The sequence below is a fragment of the Eurosta solidaginis genome, chromosome 3 (assembly GCF_040869045.1).
Source record: "Eurosta solidaginis isolate ZX-2024a chromosome 3, ASM4086904v1, whole genome shotgun sequence".
NCBI classification, from domain to species: Eukaryota; Metazoa; Arthropoda; class Insecta; order Diptera; family Tephritidae; genus Eurosta; species Eurosta solidaginis.
Window position 1 is genome coordinate 260,564,430 of NC_090321.1, and position 13,480 is coordinate 260,577,909.

Below are 13,480 nucleotides of genomic sequence, written 5' to 3' on the forward strand. Positions count from 1 at the left end.
GCGTGACATTTAGATTTGAAGTTTGCACACATACTTTACATTGTCGCAACGCATGCTTATTTGGGTTAGGGCAAAAAACGCCGGTTGTTTACGTGCGCTAAAAAAAACGCAGTGCGTTTTTATTAGGTTGGCTTGTGAATGATTTAAACTATCGAATGAATATTTTCATTCATTCATTCATTTGATCTGCCTTTAGCCAGCCAGAGGCCAGTACCGATGTTTATGTAGTACATTTACAATACAAAATAATTTCTGGACTGTTTTGGTTACCCCCCCGTGGTAACTAAAGAATAAATCTATATAAGACAAACTGTTGAATGTCATTAAATTAGTGTAAATTTTGCTTCAAGTAAATAATGAAAATATTCAATTTAAATGCCTTTGTTACATGTTATGCAAAACTCGAAAAAATAATAGTGAACGAATCGTTAATGCCTAAACCTAGTAATTCGAAATAATAGTAATGAACGAATTTCGAATGACTATCGAATGAATTAAATTAGTGAACTATCGAATTACTCGATAGTTTTCATTCGATAGTTCCCAACACTACTTATCAGTACTAGCAGTTTCTTCATTTGTTTGCAAATTTTTAGCAAAACCTATACACAAAGACGCCAATAGCAACGAAGAAAATTGGGAAATGTTGTGGTACAATTTTTTACTGTCAACGATATTAACATTATTTGATTTCGTTTATACACTCGACGAAAGTCGCATTGTCGATGCGGAAAAGACTCTAGTATGGGGTCCGGGTTTGAAGCCGGATGAAGTGGTTTTACCAGCACGTTATTTCTTTATACATGCAGTGGACAAAAATGGACACAAGTCAGTCAAATATTTGAATAAATTTTAGTGTAAATTGACATTTAAAGTTTTTTTTTTTGCAGATTTGAGCAATCACCTCCGCAGGACTTCAAAGTGTCGATCAAAGGCAATTCACCGCATGGCAATTGTCGTTCGAAAGTAAACATAATCAATCGCGGCGATGGATCCACAATTGTGCGTTACACAATTGCAGATTGGTGTGATCAGGTTGAGTTGGAGGTACGCTATAATGGTTCGCATGTAGCGCAATCACCATATGCCATCTATCATAAAGTATATTCGGAACGATGCTACTGCCCACAAGATTTAAATTTATGGCTGCTACATAACAATTGTCCCTCACCGTTGGATGACAAACAAATTGCTTGGGATTTGCATTCATTTAAACGTGTTAATTTTAGCGCTATACGCGAGAACTTGCTGCGACGCTACAATCAACCGGAAAGTGTATCGCTATGTCATTATGTTGTTAAGCAACAACAAGTGTGGCGTCAATGCTATGGCAAGTATACAGGTTTCAAAATGTTTATGGATGCCACTTTGTTGGCCCTGGGACGTGTTGCTGCTTTGCCCGATATGGAATTCTATTTGAATTTAGGTGATTGGCCATTATCAAAAAAAGGTGGGCAACAGCGTACTTCTGGACCATATCCGATATTCTCTTGGTGTGGCAGTGATGACACATATGATATAGTTCTACCAACATACGATATAACCGAATCGACAGTAGAGAATATGGGACGTGTTACTTTGGATATGTTGTCGGTGCAAAAGGGCGAATATCCTTGGGAGCAAAAGGAGAATAAAGCATTTTGGCGTGGTAGAGATTCACGTCGAGAAAGACTCGAATTGGTTGAGTTATCTCGAAAGCATCCAGACCTGATCAATGCCTCGCTAACAAATTTCTTCTTCTTTCGCGATGAGGAAGATAAGTATGGACCAAAGGTGCCGCATATATCGTTTTTGGAATTTTTTCGGGTAAGTGATGTTAGGTGGCGAAAGAAAAGGGAGAAGGGGGATTCAAGGGGTGGGTAAGCGCAACTCAAAGCTTCCTCAATCCAATTTTTAACCTCACCTACGCGTGGCATGTAATTGGGGGGGGGGGGGGGGGGCCGGGGGGGGACTGGATGGTTCAATGTGGTCATATAAAAACGTTCCTGAAACTATCAAACTCTTATTTTTTTTGGACTCGACTTGTTGATAGTCCCAAACCGCCCCGTTGAATGCAACTCATTTAAACACCCCTTTTACTCCCTGACCCTAATTTGGTGGCCCGCTAAGAATACTGAGTATTGGATATGTCGCCTAAACCAACTTAAATGCCTTTACTGAAAAGGTTAATAATAAGAAAATTAACAAATATTTTTTGTTTTATATTTTGCAGTACAAATATCAGTTAAATTTGGATGGCGTTGTTGCTGCATATCGTTTTCCGTATTTGCTGGCAAGTGATTCGTTGGTATTGAAACAAGAATCGAACTTTTATGAACATTTTTATAGCAAGTTGACGGCGTTCAAACATTATGTACCCATTAAACGCGATTTAAGCGATATAATTGAACGCATACAATGGGCCAAAGAAAATGACAATCGTGCACATGAAATTGTGGTTGAAGCACGTAAATTTGCTGAACAAAATTTAATGCCGCAAAACATTTATTGCTATCACATGGCCTTATTTAAGGTATACATAGTTCATGCTATTTGTGATTAAAGATTGTAAAGTTATTTCTCTACTCTTCTCTATAGGAATGGAGTACGCGTCTAGTCTCGTCTATTAATGTGCTGCCGGGTATGGAGAAAGTTGAACAAGTTTACACCTGCTCATGCAAAGAGCCTTCACATCTAAGGGATGAACTTTAGATATTACCTGAAGAGCGCGTCTATGTTTTATACAATTATTTATTTATACTATGCTTCTTGCTTTCGTCAAAATCATCATGCTTTTAACACATTCGGCTTAACTGCGGGAATTCCCGTCACTCAAGTGCCCCTCAGTAAAGCAATGCCGGGAATTACCGCACATTTTGAATTGAATCTTTCAACCGCCAAAAACGGTTTACTTTTTATCACTGTACATTGCTAGTGTTGGTAAAGTGTTAGACTACTGTCGATAACAAGAAAACCACAATTCAACTAATTCTAATATGGGTAATCCCTGTCCAAAGTTTAAACGTACCAGTCGTATATTTTTTGCTTAGAAGAGCCTTCAATAAAACCAATTGCGGGAATCTCCGCGCAAAGTGGGAAGAAAGTTCATATGGTCATAGCGGGAATTCATGGCATTAGTCCAGCAAATTAAAAAAAAACTATTCAGTGGAAAAAATCGGGAATTACCGCTCTTAATTTTTGTATGGAAAAATTAATTGATTCTCTCGCAACCTCCACTGAATTTAATTGAAGCCAAATGTGTTAAGGCAGTGGCTGTTTTTACATTCCATCTTAAGTATGAAGCACAGTGAAGAACTAATACGTAACAACAGTTGACAAATTTAGCCATTTATGGTTAGCCGTTTGCCCTTAATTTATAAATCTATATATGCGTAACCAATAAAGCTTAGTATTAGTCTTTAAATGTTACTATATATTAGCGCATTTTTAAATTTGGCTGCTTTCACCTTTTAAATAAGCTTGTCTTAATATTATTGTCTTGCTATTTTTTTGTATACATTTTATACTTTTTAAGCATCAAATTCGGTAAGCAAAAAGTTAAGCTATTATAAATTGTACTTAAGTTTTGCAATGTCGTGATTATACTCGTAGTTAATAGTAATTTATACATTTGAATACAAAGCAAAACATAAAAGAATTATTAGCAAAATTTTATATCGTTTCGGATATAAACAAAAAAAAAATAAATTTTAATGTGTTTTTGCCCATACAAAAAATGAAACAGTTTATATTCATTTTATAAAAAAAAAAAAAAAATATATAAAACTCACCTTTATATCCTTAAGAGCCAAAATATCAGTGGAGAATGTTGTATTCACCACAGAAGGCTTATTTTTCACACTAGGAAAGATGATGCCACCTTTGCGCGAGAGTGGCTTTGAGGATGTGGATGTGCTCGTAGCTGACGATATGGAAGACGCAGGCAGTGAGGCGATTGTATTACCAGCTGCGATTGCAGCCATTTGTGCAGCGGTATACGTATACGCTGATAAAGTCGGTGGACTAAGTGTGGTCGTAGCAGCTGTAGTATAAGCGCTTAGTGTGCCTGTTGTTGGCCCCACAGTCGGTGGCGGTGCTGTGGATGTACCTGTCGAGCTTGTGGATACTGGTGTTGTGGGAATATTCGTTTCAGGATATTCATCAATGACGGAGTAACTGCGGGTAATTTAATTCCAATTATTATTTTTTAATAAAACAAACAAATACCAGAAGTGGGATAATAACCGACCCATGTTAAAGAATATAAAAAGCAGGGCAAAAACCCATACGCCAGTTGCGACAAAGCAAATTTAAAGACTAACGTGAAAAGAGCATTAGCTGCTATGACTATCAACTCTTCATAGAAATATAACTTATTCCATGATTAGCCAAAATACCAGAGGCATGCTATTTTCATTTGAACAAGAAAAAAATGTAAGATAAAAACCTAAACCAAGGGAAATCTTTAGGAACATTAGGTGCAATATTTATTCTAATATCTACCACATGACCATGGTTGTTCTTTCAAGTATATATGTCTATGTAAAGTTTAGCATGTTAGACGCACATAATGTTCACCAAGATTTTCAGTAATAGTATTTCAGCAATTTCTAAAACTATAATATATCTCCCACTTCTCATTACAATAATTTGGGAGTTTGAATTCTGCACTTGGCGATTACAAGAATCCCTTTTTGTTTCATTATACTCACCGATTAGGATCATATTCGACGAGCCTATCAATTGTCGGATCCATAAGCAGCTCAGCAGGTACTGGCCTTTGAGCCAACAGTTGTACATCATCTTCTTGCTTCTTTAAACGTTTCTCAACCATATCCAAATTGTTTATTATTTGATTTGTTTTCGCATTCAAATCGTGATGTATTTCACCTATAGCTCGCTCTTGCCGCTGTGTTTGTGTTAGCAATGCATCCGACTTAGGTAGCAGATCATTGATTACAGACGATTTTGTGCCAACAACAACATCCCATACCTCATCCATTTTCTCCGAAACTGATACCATCGGCCTAATTTGCTTAACAAGCGCATCTATTTTACTTGATTTTATGATAGGCATTGCTGTTGTTGTAGCATTGAGCGCATTCAATTGTTCCTGATGATCCACCACAGCTTCATGTATATCACCTACCATACGTAGCATACGTCCTACATTCTCCGATACAATATTTATGTGAAATTGCAATTTCTTATCGATATTATCTGTTGTGTCGCGCAATTCATTCAACTCGGTGGATACATGATTCATCACCTCGGCATTCATTGCTTTTGTAATTTCTATAACATTCATGCTAACCGCTTTCTTTTCACTCGCTTCTGCATTAATATCATCCACTTGTAGAAAATTATTATCGATTTGTGTTTTGAGCACCTCAAGTTTGGTATCAATATCGCTAACTTTTTGATCGAGCATTAGTAGTCGGTTGTCTAGATGCTCAGCAGTGGGCATATTAGCAATTCGCGCTGATCGTCCCTTTCCGCTGTCAGTGACTGTTGTGTATATATCGTTAGTTATTTTATTATCTAGTGTGCGTAACTTTGATATGACCGAGTCGGTTTTGAGTAAATTATCTGCTACACGATTGTCCAAAGCTTCCATACGCTTAACCATATGCTCGACGGATTTGTCGAGACTGTCGATGCGTTTCAATTTGCCTTCGAGTGTGGAGATTATCACCTCGAAAATGTTGAGGAGTTGTTGTTCTCTGTAAGCAAATTAAATGAAATAATTATTATTACGAAATGCTCTAAGAAAAGCTTTATCGATCTACAACAAATACCAAGAAACGAATTGCTTTCCATCACAATGGGTTTCCTGATTAGACGATAGGAAATACACAATGGTATATGTGATGATCTCGTTTTTAATAGGCTTGATAGGCTTTCTTGCAATCCGAAAAGTACCAGATTCGCTATAATATCATTGTGACAACGAAAATATGCACCGATTTTCTTTTTTGCTTTTTCTGAAATGGTGTTAAGTTTCTTTTTGCATTCCTAGACTAACCTTCGAAGCTCTAGGCTTTCTTACTTATTTCATCTTAAAAACCCCTTTAGTTGGATATTGAGCGCTTATCAATCTACTTCTTGCTGCATATCATTCCCTAAATTGCCACAGTTTACACGCACCTATTAGCAGCTGTTAAAATAACTGCAACCAAATATTATCTTACCGTAATAATGTGCAATTTGTAACCCAGCCATTTAACTACCGTTAATTATAGGCATCAGCGGTTGACAAAAATCGACTGTTTTCTAATCAAATATTCATTTTAGTGTTCAAATACTGTACCACTTTAAAAGGTGCGTACTAAAATTACAGCTAATAACTATTTAGGAGATTGTATAAGTAAAAATCCTAACAACAATAAATCTCAGTATATGAAATTAACTTTCGCATGAACACTCAAGTGCGTACATGTTTAGTATATGAAATGAATTGGATGTGCTACCTACATACGCATATATACCCCCGGGCAGTAATCAAATTAAGTCAGAATATTGGTAATCAAATGCATAGATTGAGTTATTAGCAAAATTTTAGACCAGTTGTTAACTCATTGATTACACTCTGACCAACGCATAACAGCCCAAAAAGTATTCTATGCATGACTTTTGTTTTTGAGGCCAATTTGTGACGATAACTTTTTATAACACTTAATTATTGGTTCTTTGTGTGTAATTAATGGTATTTTTTTATTAAATTCATGCGTATTCAATAGGTGAAAGGGAATTCGTAATTTAGGATGTTGGCAATTTTTAATTTGCTTAAATTTGTTGATATTACACCTGAAATGTGTAACTCAAGTTATTGCCAACAAATTTATCAATACGAAAGACTTAAGCAACAAACCTGACCAATGCTGTTGCAAATACATACTTTTAAGAAGCTTTTTTCTTATAGATTTGTATGTGGTAAATAGTCAGCATTCATACCGAAAATACTATCAGCCTGCAAATATGGAGGAGAATTACTCCTGCCATAGATGTTACTTTGGACAGAGTACGAGAGACGATTATCGATTGTCATATCTTGTTGTTGTTGTAGCGATAAAGACACTCCTCGGAGGTTTTGGGGAGTGTTATTGGTGTTCATGGTCCCTGCGCGGATATACATAGATCCGGTACAAGCACCATTAAAGTACAAACCCGACTATCCCAGGAACGATTTAATATGACCACACTGAATCTTCTAGGACATCTCGCCTCACCCCCTAATTCAATGAGGGTAGGTGAGGTCGATAAGTTGGTTGGAGAAACTATACATTTCGCTGGCATCTCCTTTAAATGTTTGCGCTACTCAACCTCTCGAATAATTAGGGTATTTTAGTCATTTCTTATGACAGGCATACCTGCCGTGGGTATATCCTTAGCCCTCTAACCCGCTGGGGGTGTCCCCCTGGTTAAATAGGTTTCTTACCATAACCACGCTAGTCGTGATTCAACCATGTTGAGTATGGAAAAAGTTGCAGGGCTATGCTGAAGGACCGCATTAGAATTCAGCTAGTTCCAAAGGCTAGCTAGTAGCATAAAAATATAGTGGCTACTCAGGCTTGGCCATGTTATGGAAACCATTGTTTTGATAAAATTATGAATAAGCCAGGTATATTTTGGGAACAAGTAATAGGAAATCGAAAACAATTCACCCAGAGGTCCTACTGAATTATTCTTTGGCACACGGAAAATCAACAGCGAGTATTAATTGGTGAGGGTAAGGAAACCTTATCAGGATGAGGAGAAAGGGGGGTCGAATCATTCTCTGCCGATGTCCAGGGCTGTAAACAAGACGACTTAGATTTCTGAGCGGACGGTTTTTCGACACTGGTTATTTGAGGACCACTAGGAGTACAATGGTTGGACCAATGTGGCACAATGAACAAAAATGTCTCCGAGTGGAAGTGTGGGAAATTCCTATACACGCCCTCTTAACCTAACCTAAGCTATAGGGAACCCAAAGTCGCCATCCGTATGCCATCCGCTTTCAACATAACTGGATGGGGTGGCATACCAGCTGCCTTAGAGCAACGATTACGAATCCCATATTCCTCAAAACAAGTTATCAGAAGCTATCTTAGAGAGACCTTACGCATATACCAAATTTCCCATGGACCGATGATCATTTATTTCACATGAGGAGCAGCGCATGGATTAAATTTTGGCCCTGATCAATCGAACGTCAGCTATAAAGAAATGTTCAATCCTGAAATGACCGAAAACACATTCTTAGTAGTATATATAATTAATATTGCCGCAGTTATTTAAGTCCGAAACATAGATGAAGCACGCCAAAAGCTCAATCAGGTCATAATATGATCAAAAGAGTAGGTAGACTCGCACATATTTCATCTAGCAGCTGGAAAAACAATGTTGACAATGCTAAAAGAAGGCAATTACCGCCAGCATTTGCCTTCTGTGGAACTACAGCCCCAATAAAGGTAGTTAGATACCTAAGGTTGCCCTGGGAGGTTCGAGGCGATCATATCAAAGAGATAATTGGAGAGTTTGTTTCTGGAACTTAACTGAGCGGACCGGTAAAAGACTATCAACATCGATAAAAATCTTCAAAACCTTAGGCACAATCACCATCGATCTACTAACACTGGAAGGAAAAAGGCTATGGAGTGCAAAGAACAAAACGTATCAAGCGTGCATAGAAGTCGTTAACAAACAAAAAAAAAAAAAAACAGGGAGGAAATCTTAAAGTTGCGGCAAGATCGCTGAGAAAATTAACAACGGGGTAGACGGCGAGTTAGAATATATCGTTACCCAAATACTCTAGGGATAAGGGCACTTCAAAAAATATCGATATAAAATGTAAAATGACGAAGATCCGAAGTGCTGAACAACCCTTCAAGTCGCTGAGCCAAATCTGACAAATCCTTAAAAAAAAGTCAGCTAAATCACTGTAAATAATGTTGCAGCAAAAATGATGGAGGGCCACAATCAGAGCAAAAAAGTGGATTCTGAAAGCAGCGACACCAGAAACAATTAAAAAAATAGAGCATCACCCTCAAGAAAATTGAAATTGGTTCCGTAGTTGGCACAGGTTCTAAAAGGCGGCGTTTTTTATCCCTCTTTTATGCGGGTGGTGTAACGGAAGTTTTTTACTTACTGAAAATGCCGCAATTACCGTTTAGCTGGACGAAAAATTAGAAGAAAACATTCAAAGCGAAATTTTTAGAAGGGTTGAAGGCCGGAGGGTTGGTATAAGAGTGCGGTACCGGAAGATCATACTATACACGTGTATATCAATGGTTTGAAGTTAACGGAAGGGGTCGCACCTGCTGTTTACTGTGTTGATCGAGAAATAAGTAGATCCTACAGGCTGCCAGATCACTGCAGTGTATTTCAAGAGAGCAGCAGGAAGAAACGGTTGAGTACGTTCTGTGTTCGTGTCCTGCGCTTGCCAGGTTAAGGCTCCAGCTACAAGGGCGGCCAGATCTCGAGGCAGCAGTTAAGGTAGGTCCTAGAAAGTTCTAGTTTTTGCCAAGAAGACGGATTTATGTATGGCATAAGTCCTGGTGCCTTAATGGAGTTTTTTCGTTTGGTAGTCACACAAATTCTGAAAACACTATCGACACATTATGTCCAAGTGAGGCCTTCATTGACCAGCCTAACCGAAGGTGATGTCAAATTTATGCAATATCTATAGCTAGGATGAGTTGACATGAATTGCCCTATTTATATATTTTACTAAATAGACCTCAAAGTAAAATAGAAGTGAAGAACGTTACAGAATTACGTACGCGCATACATGCAAATGCGAATGCCTAATCTATAATGAATGTATTTTAAAGTTATACGGCTACTCGCCTGTTAGTTTTAACTGTCACAGGGTGTCACAATTGTGATAATATATATATACATCTACATACACATTAGTAAGAAAACATGTTGGTCGCGCCACAATGAACTTTTTCATAGAGGTGCGTTCAACGCAATCTTATGCTTGACAGAAACATCGCCAAAATCACCCAAGATGTTGCGTATGTAAATATGTACAGAATCTCAGACTAATCAGATGTAACTTATTTCGACTTGTCCGTTCACATACAAAATTTCGCAAAGCACTTTTAAAAACATTCTCACTATACAAGAATAATATTTATTAACGTATTTTGTCTTCCAAAAAAGCGGTTTTTAATATAAAGTATCAAAGAGTGGGAAAAATAATTTCACTTGCAAAGTGTGAATGCATCCATAGCCAAAAGAAATGTCGAATGCTTCCCCTTATGCTTTACATGTAGTAAAAGTTGAAGATTGCAAACTTTTGTATGTCAGATGGCGCTACTATCGCCCGATCTGCCGTTCTCCATAAGAAGTTCCTGATATTTTTGTACATATGAGCTTTGAAAGGCAGATGCCGATGTATACGGCTAACGGCCAAGCAGCGACAATTATTATTGAAAAAGTGGGTTATTAAAGGCACTGTGACCAACGTAAAGAAGAGAAATTAACACACTATCTGGCCCACAAATTGAACAAGACTTTTATCTGGCTGAAATCGTTGTTTTTGCATTTACATGTAATACTTTTTATCTGGCTTAGGATCTTTGCGACCGGATGATGCGTTTTATGAAAAAGATCATTGTGACGCGGCTAAATCGTTCATTTTACATAAAATACAGCACATTTACCATGCCACATCTAACATAAGAGGTCCAACACCTCGTCTACTACTATTTGACTGTGACAAACATATACAAGAAATTTTGCATATATAAATGTAACACGATGACTTCTGCTGACAACATTGGCCGATACATGTGTAGCGAACATGTAACCAAATCTATCTAGATACAAAATTATAACTACAAATGTAGGTATGTATGTTTGTACACCACTTGTAAGTGTGCTCTATGCGACATTTACATGAATACGCAAGAAAGGAGCAGTTTGGGGTCAACCGTGTTAATAAATCACGTTGACGCATTGTGTGAATTATGCAAGTATTAATTTTTTTGTATTTTTTTTTTTTGAAACTTTGATTTTTTTATTCTAAAAAAACCGCACGCCACTCCCTTTCGTACAGAAAGAGAGGAGCAAATTTTACAGCAACAAGACTGCAAGAAATTTCCAAAATATTTCCACAAGTTGACTCAAATGATCCAAAGAGGTTGCCACAGAAAGAGTTTCAAGCATTTAACAATATCATAGCCATGAACGTAACGAGAAAAGGAAGAGAGATTGAAAACTTATCATTTCGTACAGCTCAGCAAACTATGGTGTGCGGAGTCCCGCCCATCCCCATATTATCAACAATACACTTCTTTTTTCTTTTTGCTACTAGAAGAAGGCACAAAAAATTTAAAAGTAATATTTTCGAGCCTTTCTACTATGGTGCTTGGAGTCCTGTCCATCCCGACATCATCAACAAAGAACTTGTTTTCTCTTTTTCTACAATGAGAAAATGGATGGTAAATTAAAAACGAATCCTTTCGAACCAATCCACAAACTCCTAAAATGGTACTCGGAATCCCTTCATCTCAACATCACCAATAATGCAATATTTTTTCTATTTTCCCACTACAAGAAATTGAATGTATGAACTACGTAGTGTCTTAAAACTGAATCCACTAATTCTGCAAACTTATGGGTATTTGCGTATATAAAAATCTGTATACTGTACATCCTTAAATATATTAGCATTAATATGCTGCTAGTAAATAATCCCAACAACAAAAACAGCAAGCAGCCACCCTTATGTACACGTACACATTAAAGCAGGCAGCCACACTTATATAGAACGCGACAAGTAATATCTGACACACATAACCAGCAAAAGATTATCTCACATACACATATGTGGTCATCAGCTAAGAGCAGAAGTCACACGCATCTACCTAAATAACCAAGTATGCGATAAAACTGTTTCATTTTCGTGAAAAGTCTAGACCTTAGGAGATATATGCGAACAAGGCAACAGAGAGTATAAAAGCAGCGCAAGCTGAGGAATAACTAATAAGTTTGATTTATACACGCTATAAGTTGTGAAGTATAATTGTGAAGTACTACTCCCAAAGTAGTCTAAATAAAGATCATTTTGCAATACTGATTATTGGAGTTATTTATTCGACAGTTCAGCGATTCGAATGTTAGAAAAAGGTGCAAAATATCAAGAATTTCTCAAAATTCGTTACAATATTGTACATCTAACCGATAATATTTGATCAAACTTGATAAAAAAAACTCCAAAGTCAAGCGTGTGTGACAGTTTGGCAAATGCTGATCGATGAGCTCACAACTTTTGCATTGGTTTGTAATTTAAAATAGTTTGATGAATGCGTCGATTTGTTAAAGTTGAAGCTACAACTTTTGGTGTAACTAATCAATGGTCTTTTGTATGGCGCTAAATATATGTTTTGCTATTTTGTTCTATTACGCAAATTATTCATTTTCAATTGGCATGAAGACAGCATGAAGAAATCTGCACACTTACGTGATGTTATAATTATGTATTTTTTATACTTAGAATAAATATTTTCTGTGCTATAATTTAACTGATTTGTTAATTTTACTGATTTGTTAAACTAAAAAGCTCGTATAGCCTCATACATTTATGCATAAATTTATATGCACATACATATGTATATCAGTAAATTTTTATACAGCCATTTATGCTTGGCATAACTAAAATAAAGTCAGCCTTGAATGATTCCACAAGGTCGTCAAGGTCGAGTTATGTTCTCATTCTCTTAATGATAAAAAAGTTCGGCCGTCAGACAATGGTTAATACCCCGACGCGAATAGGCATTGCTGATGACGCGAAGTGGGGGCCGCCCTCTTCATGTGAGTCCATCATTTCGTACAGTCCATCATTAAATTTTCTGTGGTACTCGCGGAAGCTAAAAGAGGTTTCAATTGCCTAATCAGCCCAAAGCATCATTCGTGAGCAGGAGTGACTCATTGCTGTATTTCTAAGTTAACGATATCTTTTTGTGCTAGTGCTGGTTCCGAAATGAGCTATATAAATAAATAAATAAAACAGGGATTCATCGTTTTTTTTATAAGAAGAAAACGTACCAAACCAGGAATGTTTGCATTGTCACTTGATATTAGGTTAGGAAGGTTGAGGTGGCTGCCCGGGGGAATACTTAGGCCAGTGATATTAGGCCCGTTGTTATACCACGAAAATACACCATTACGTTTCCTCTTCGAACCATTTTCAGGACCTTATAAAAGCTTGACGTCCTGCTGCACAACCTGGCTCAGATTATCTAGAAATGGAGCACACAAAAAGCACTGCCGTGCTCCGCTTAGTGCCCGGCAGTTTCAGATGAGGTGAACCACCGTTTCCTCCTCCTCATCCTCTTTACAATTCCTGCAGCATCGACGATAAGGCGCTCCTAACCTTTCTGCATGCCTACTTATAAAGCAATGACCAATTAGTTAGTGCCCCCACAAGTGTGGAAATTGTATCCCTACTTAGGTGGTACACGTGACGAGATCTTTTAGGATCCCATTTTAGCCAGTTTTTCTTCGA

The 13,480-nt window shown here is 37.4% G+C and overlaps 2 protein-coding genes across 3 annotated transcripts in view; one reads left to right on the plus strand and one right to left on the minus strand.

The window, feature by feature from the left end:
* The window catches only part of LOC137245456 (uncharacterized), a 439,954-nt gene that overhangs the window by 14,407 nt on the left and 412,067 nt on the right, over positions 1–13,480 (minus strand). For both annotated transcript variants that reach the window (XM_067776132.1, XM_067776133.1), the window contains exons 3-4: positions 4,692–5,702; positions 3,771–4,155 (exon numbers count right to left, since the gene is read on the minus strand). In XM_067776132.1, the coding sequence (XP_067632233.1) occupies positions 3,771–4,155; positions 4,692–5,702 (1,396 nt within the window). The remainder of the gene's footprint in view (positions 1–3,770; positions 4,156–4,691; positions 5,703–13,480) is intronic.
* LOC137245457 (protein O-glucosyltransferase 2-like) lies at positions 541–3,721 on the plus strand. Its single transcript, XM_067776134.1, has 4 exons — positions 541–828; positions 891–1,806; positions 2,213–2,512; positions 2,578–3,721. Exons 1-4 carry the CDS (start codon positions 644–646, stop codon positions 2,689–2,691), a joined length of 1,515 nt encoding a protein of 504 aa, XP_067632235.1. The 5' UTR covers positions 541–643; the 3' UTR covers positions 2,692–3,721.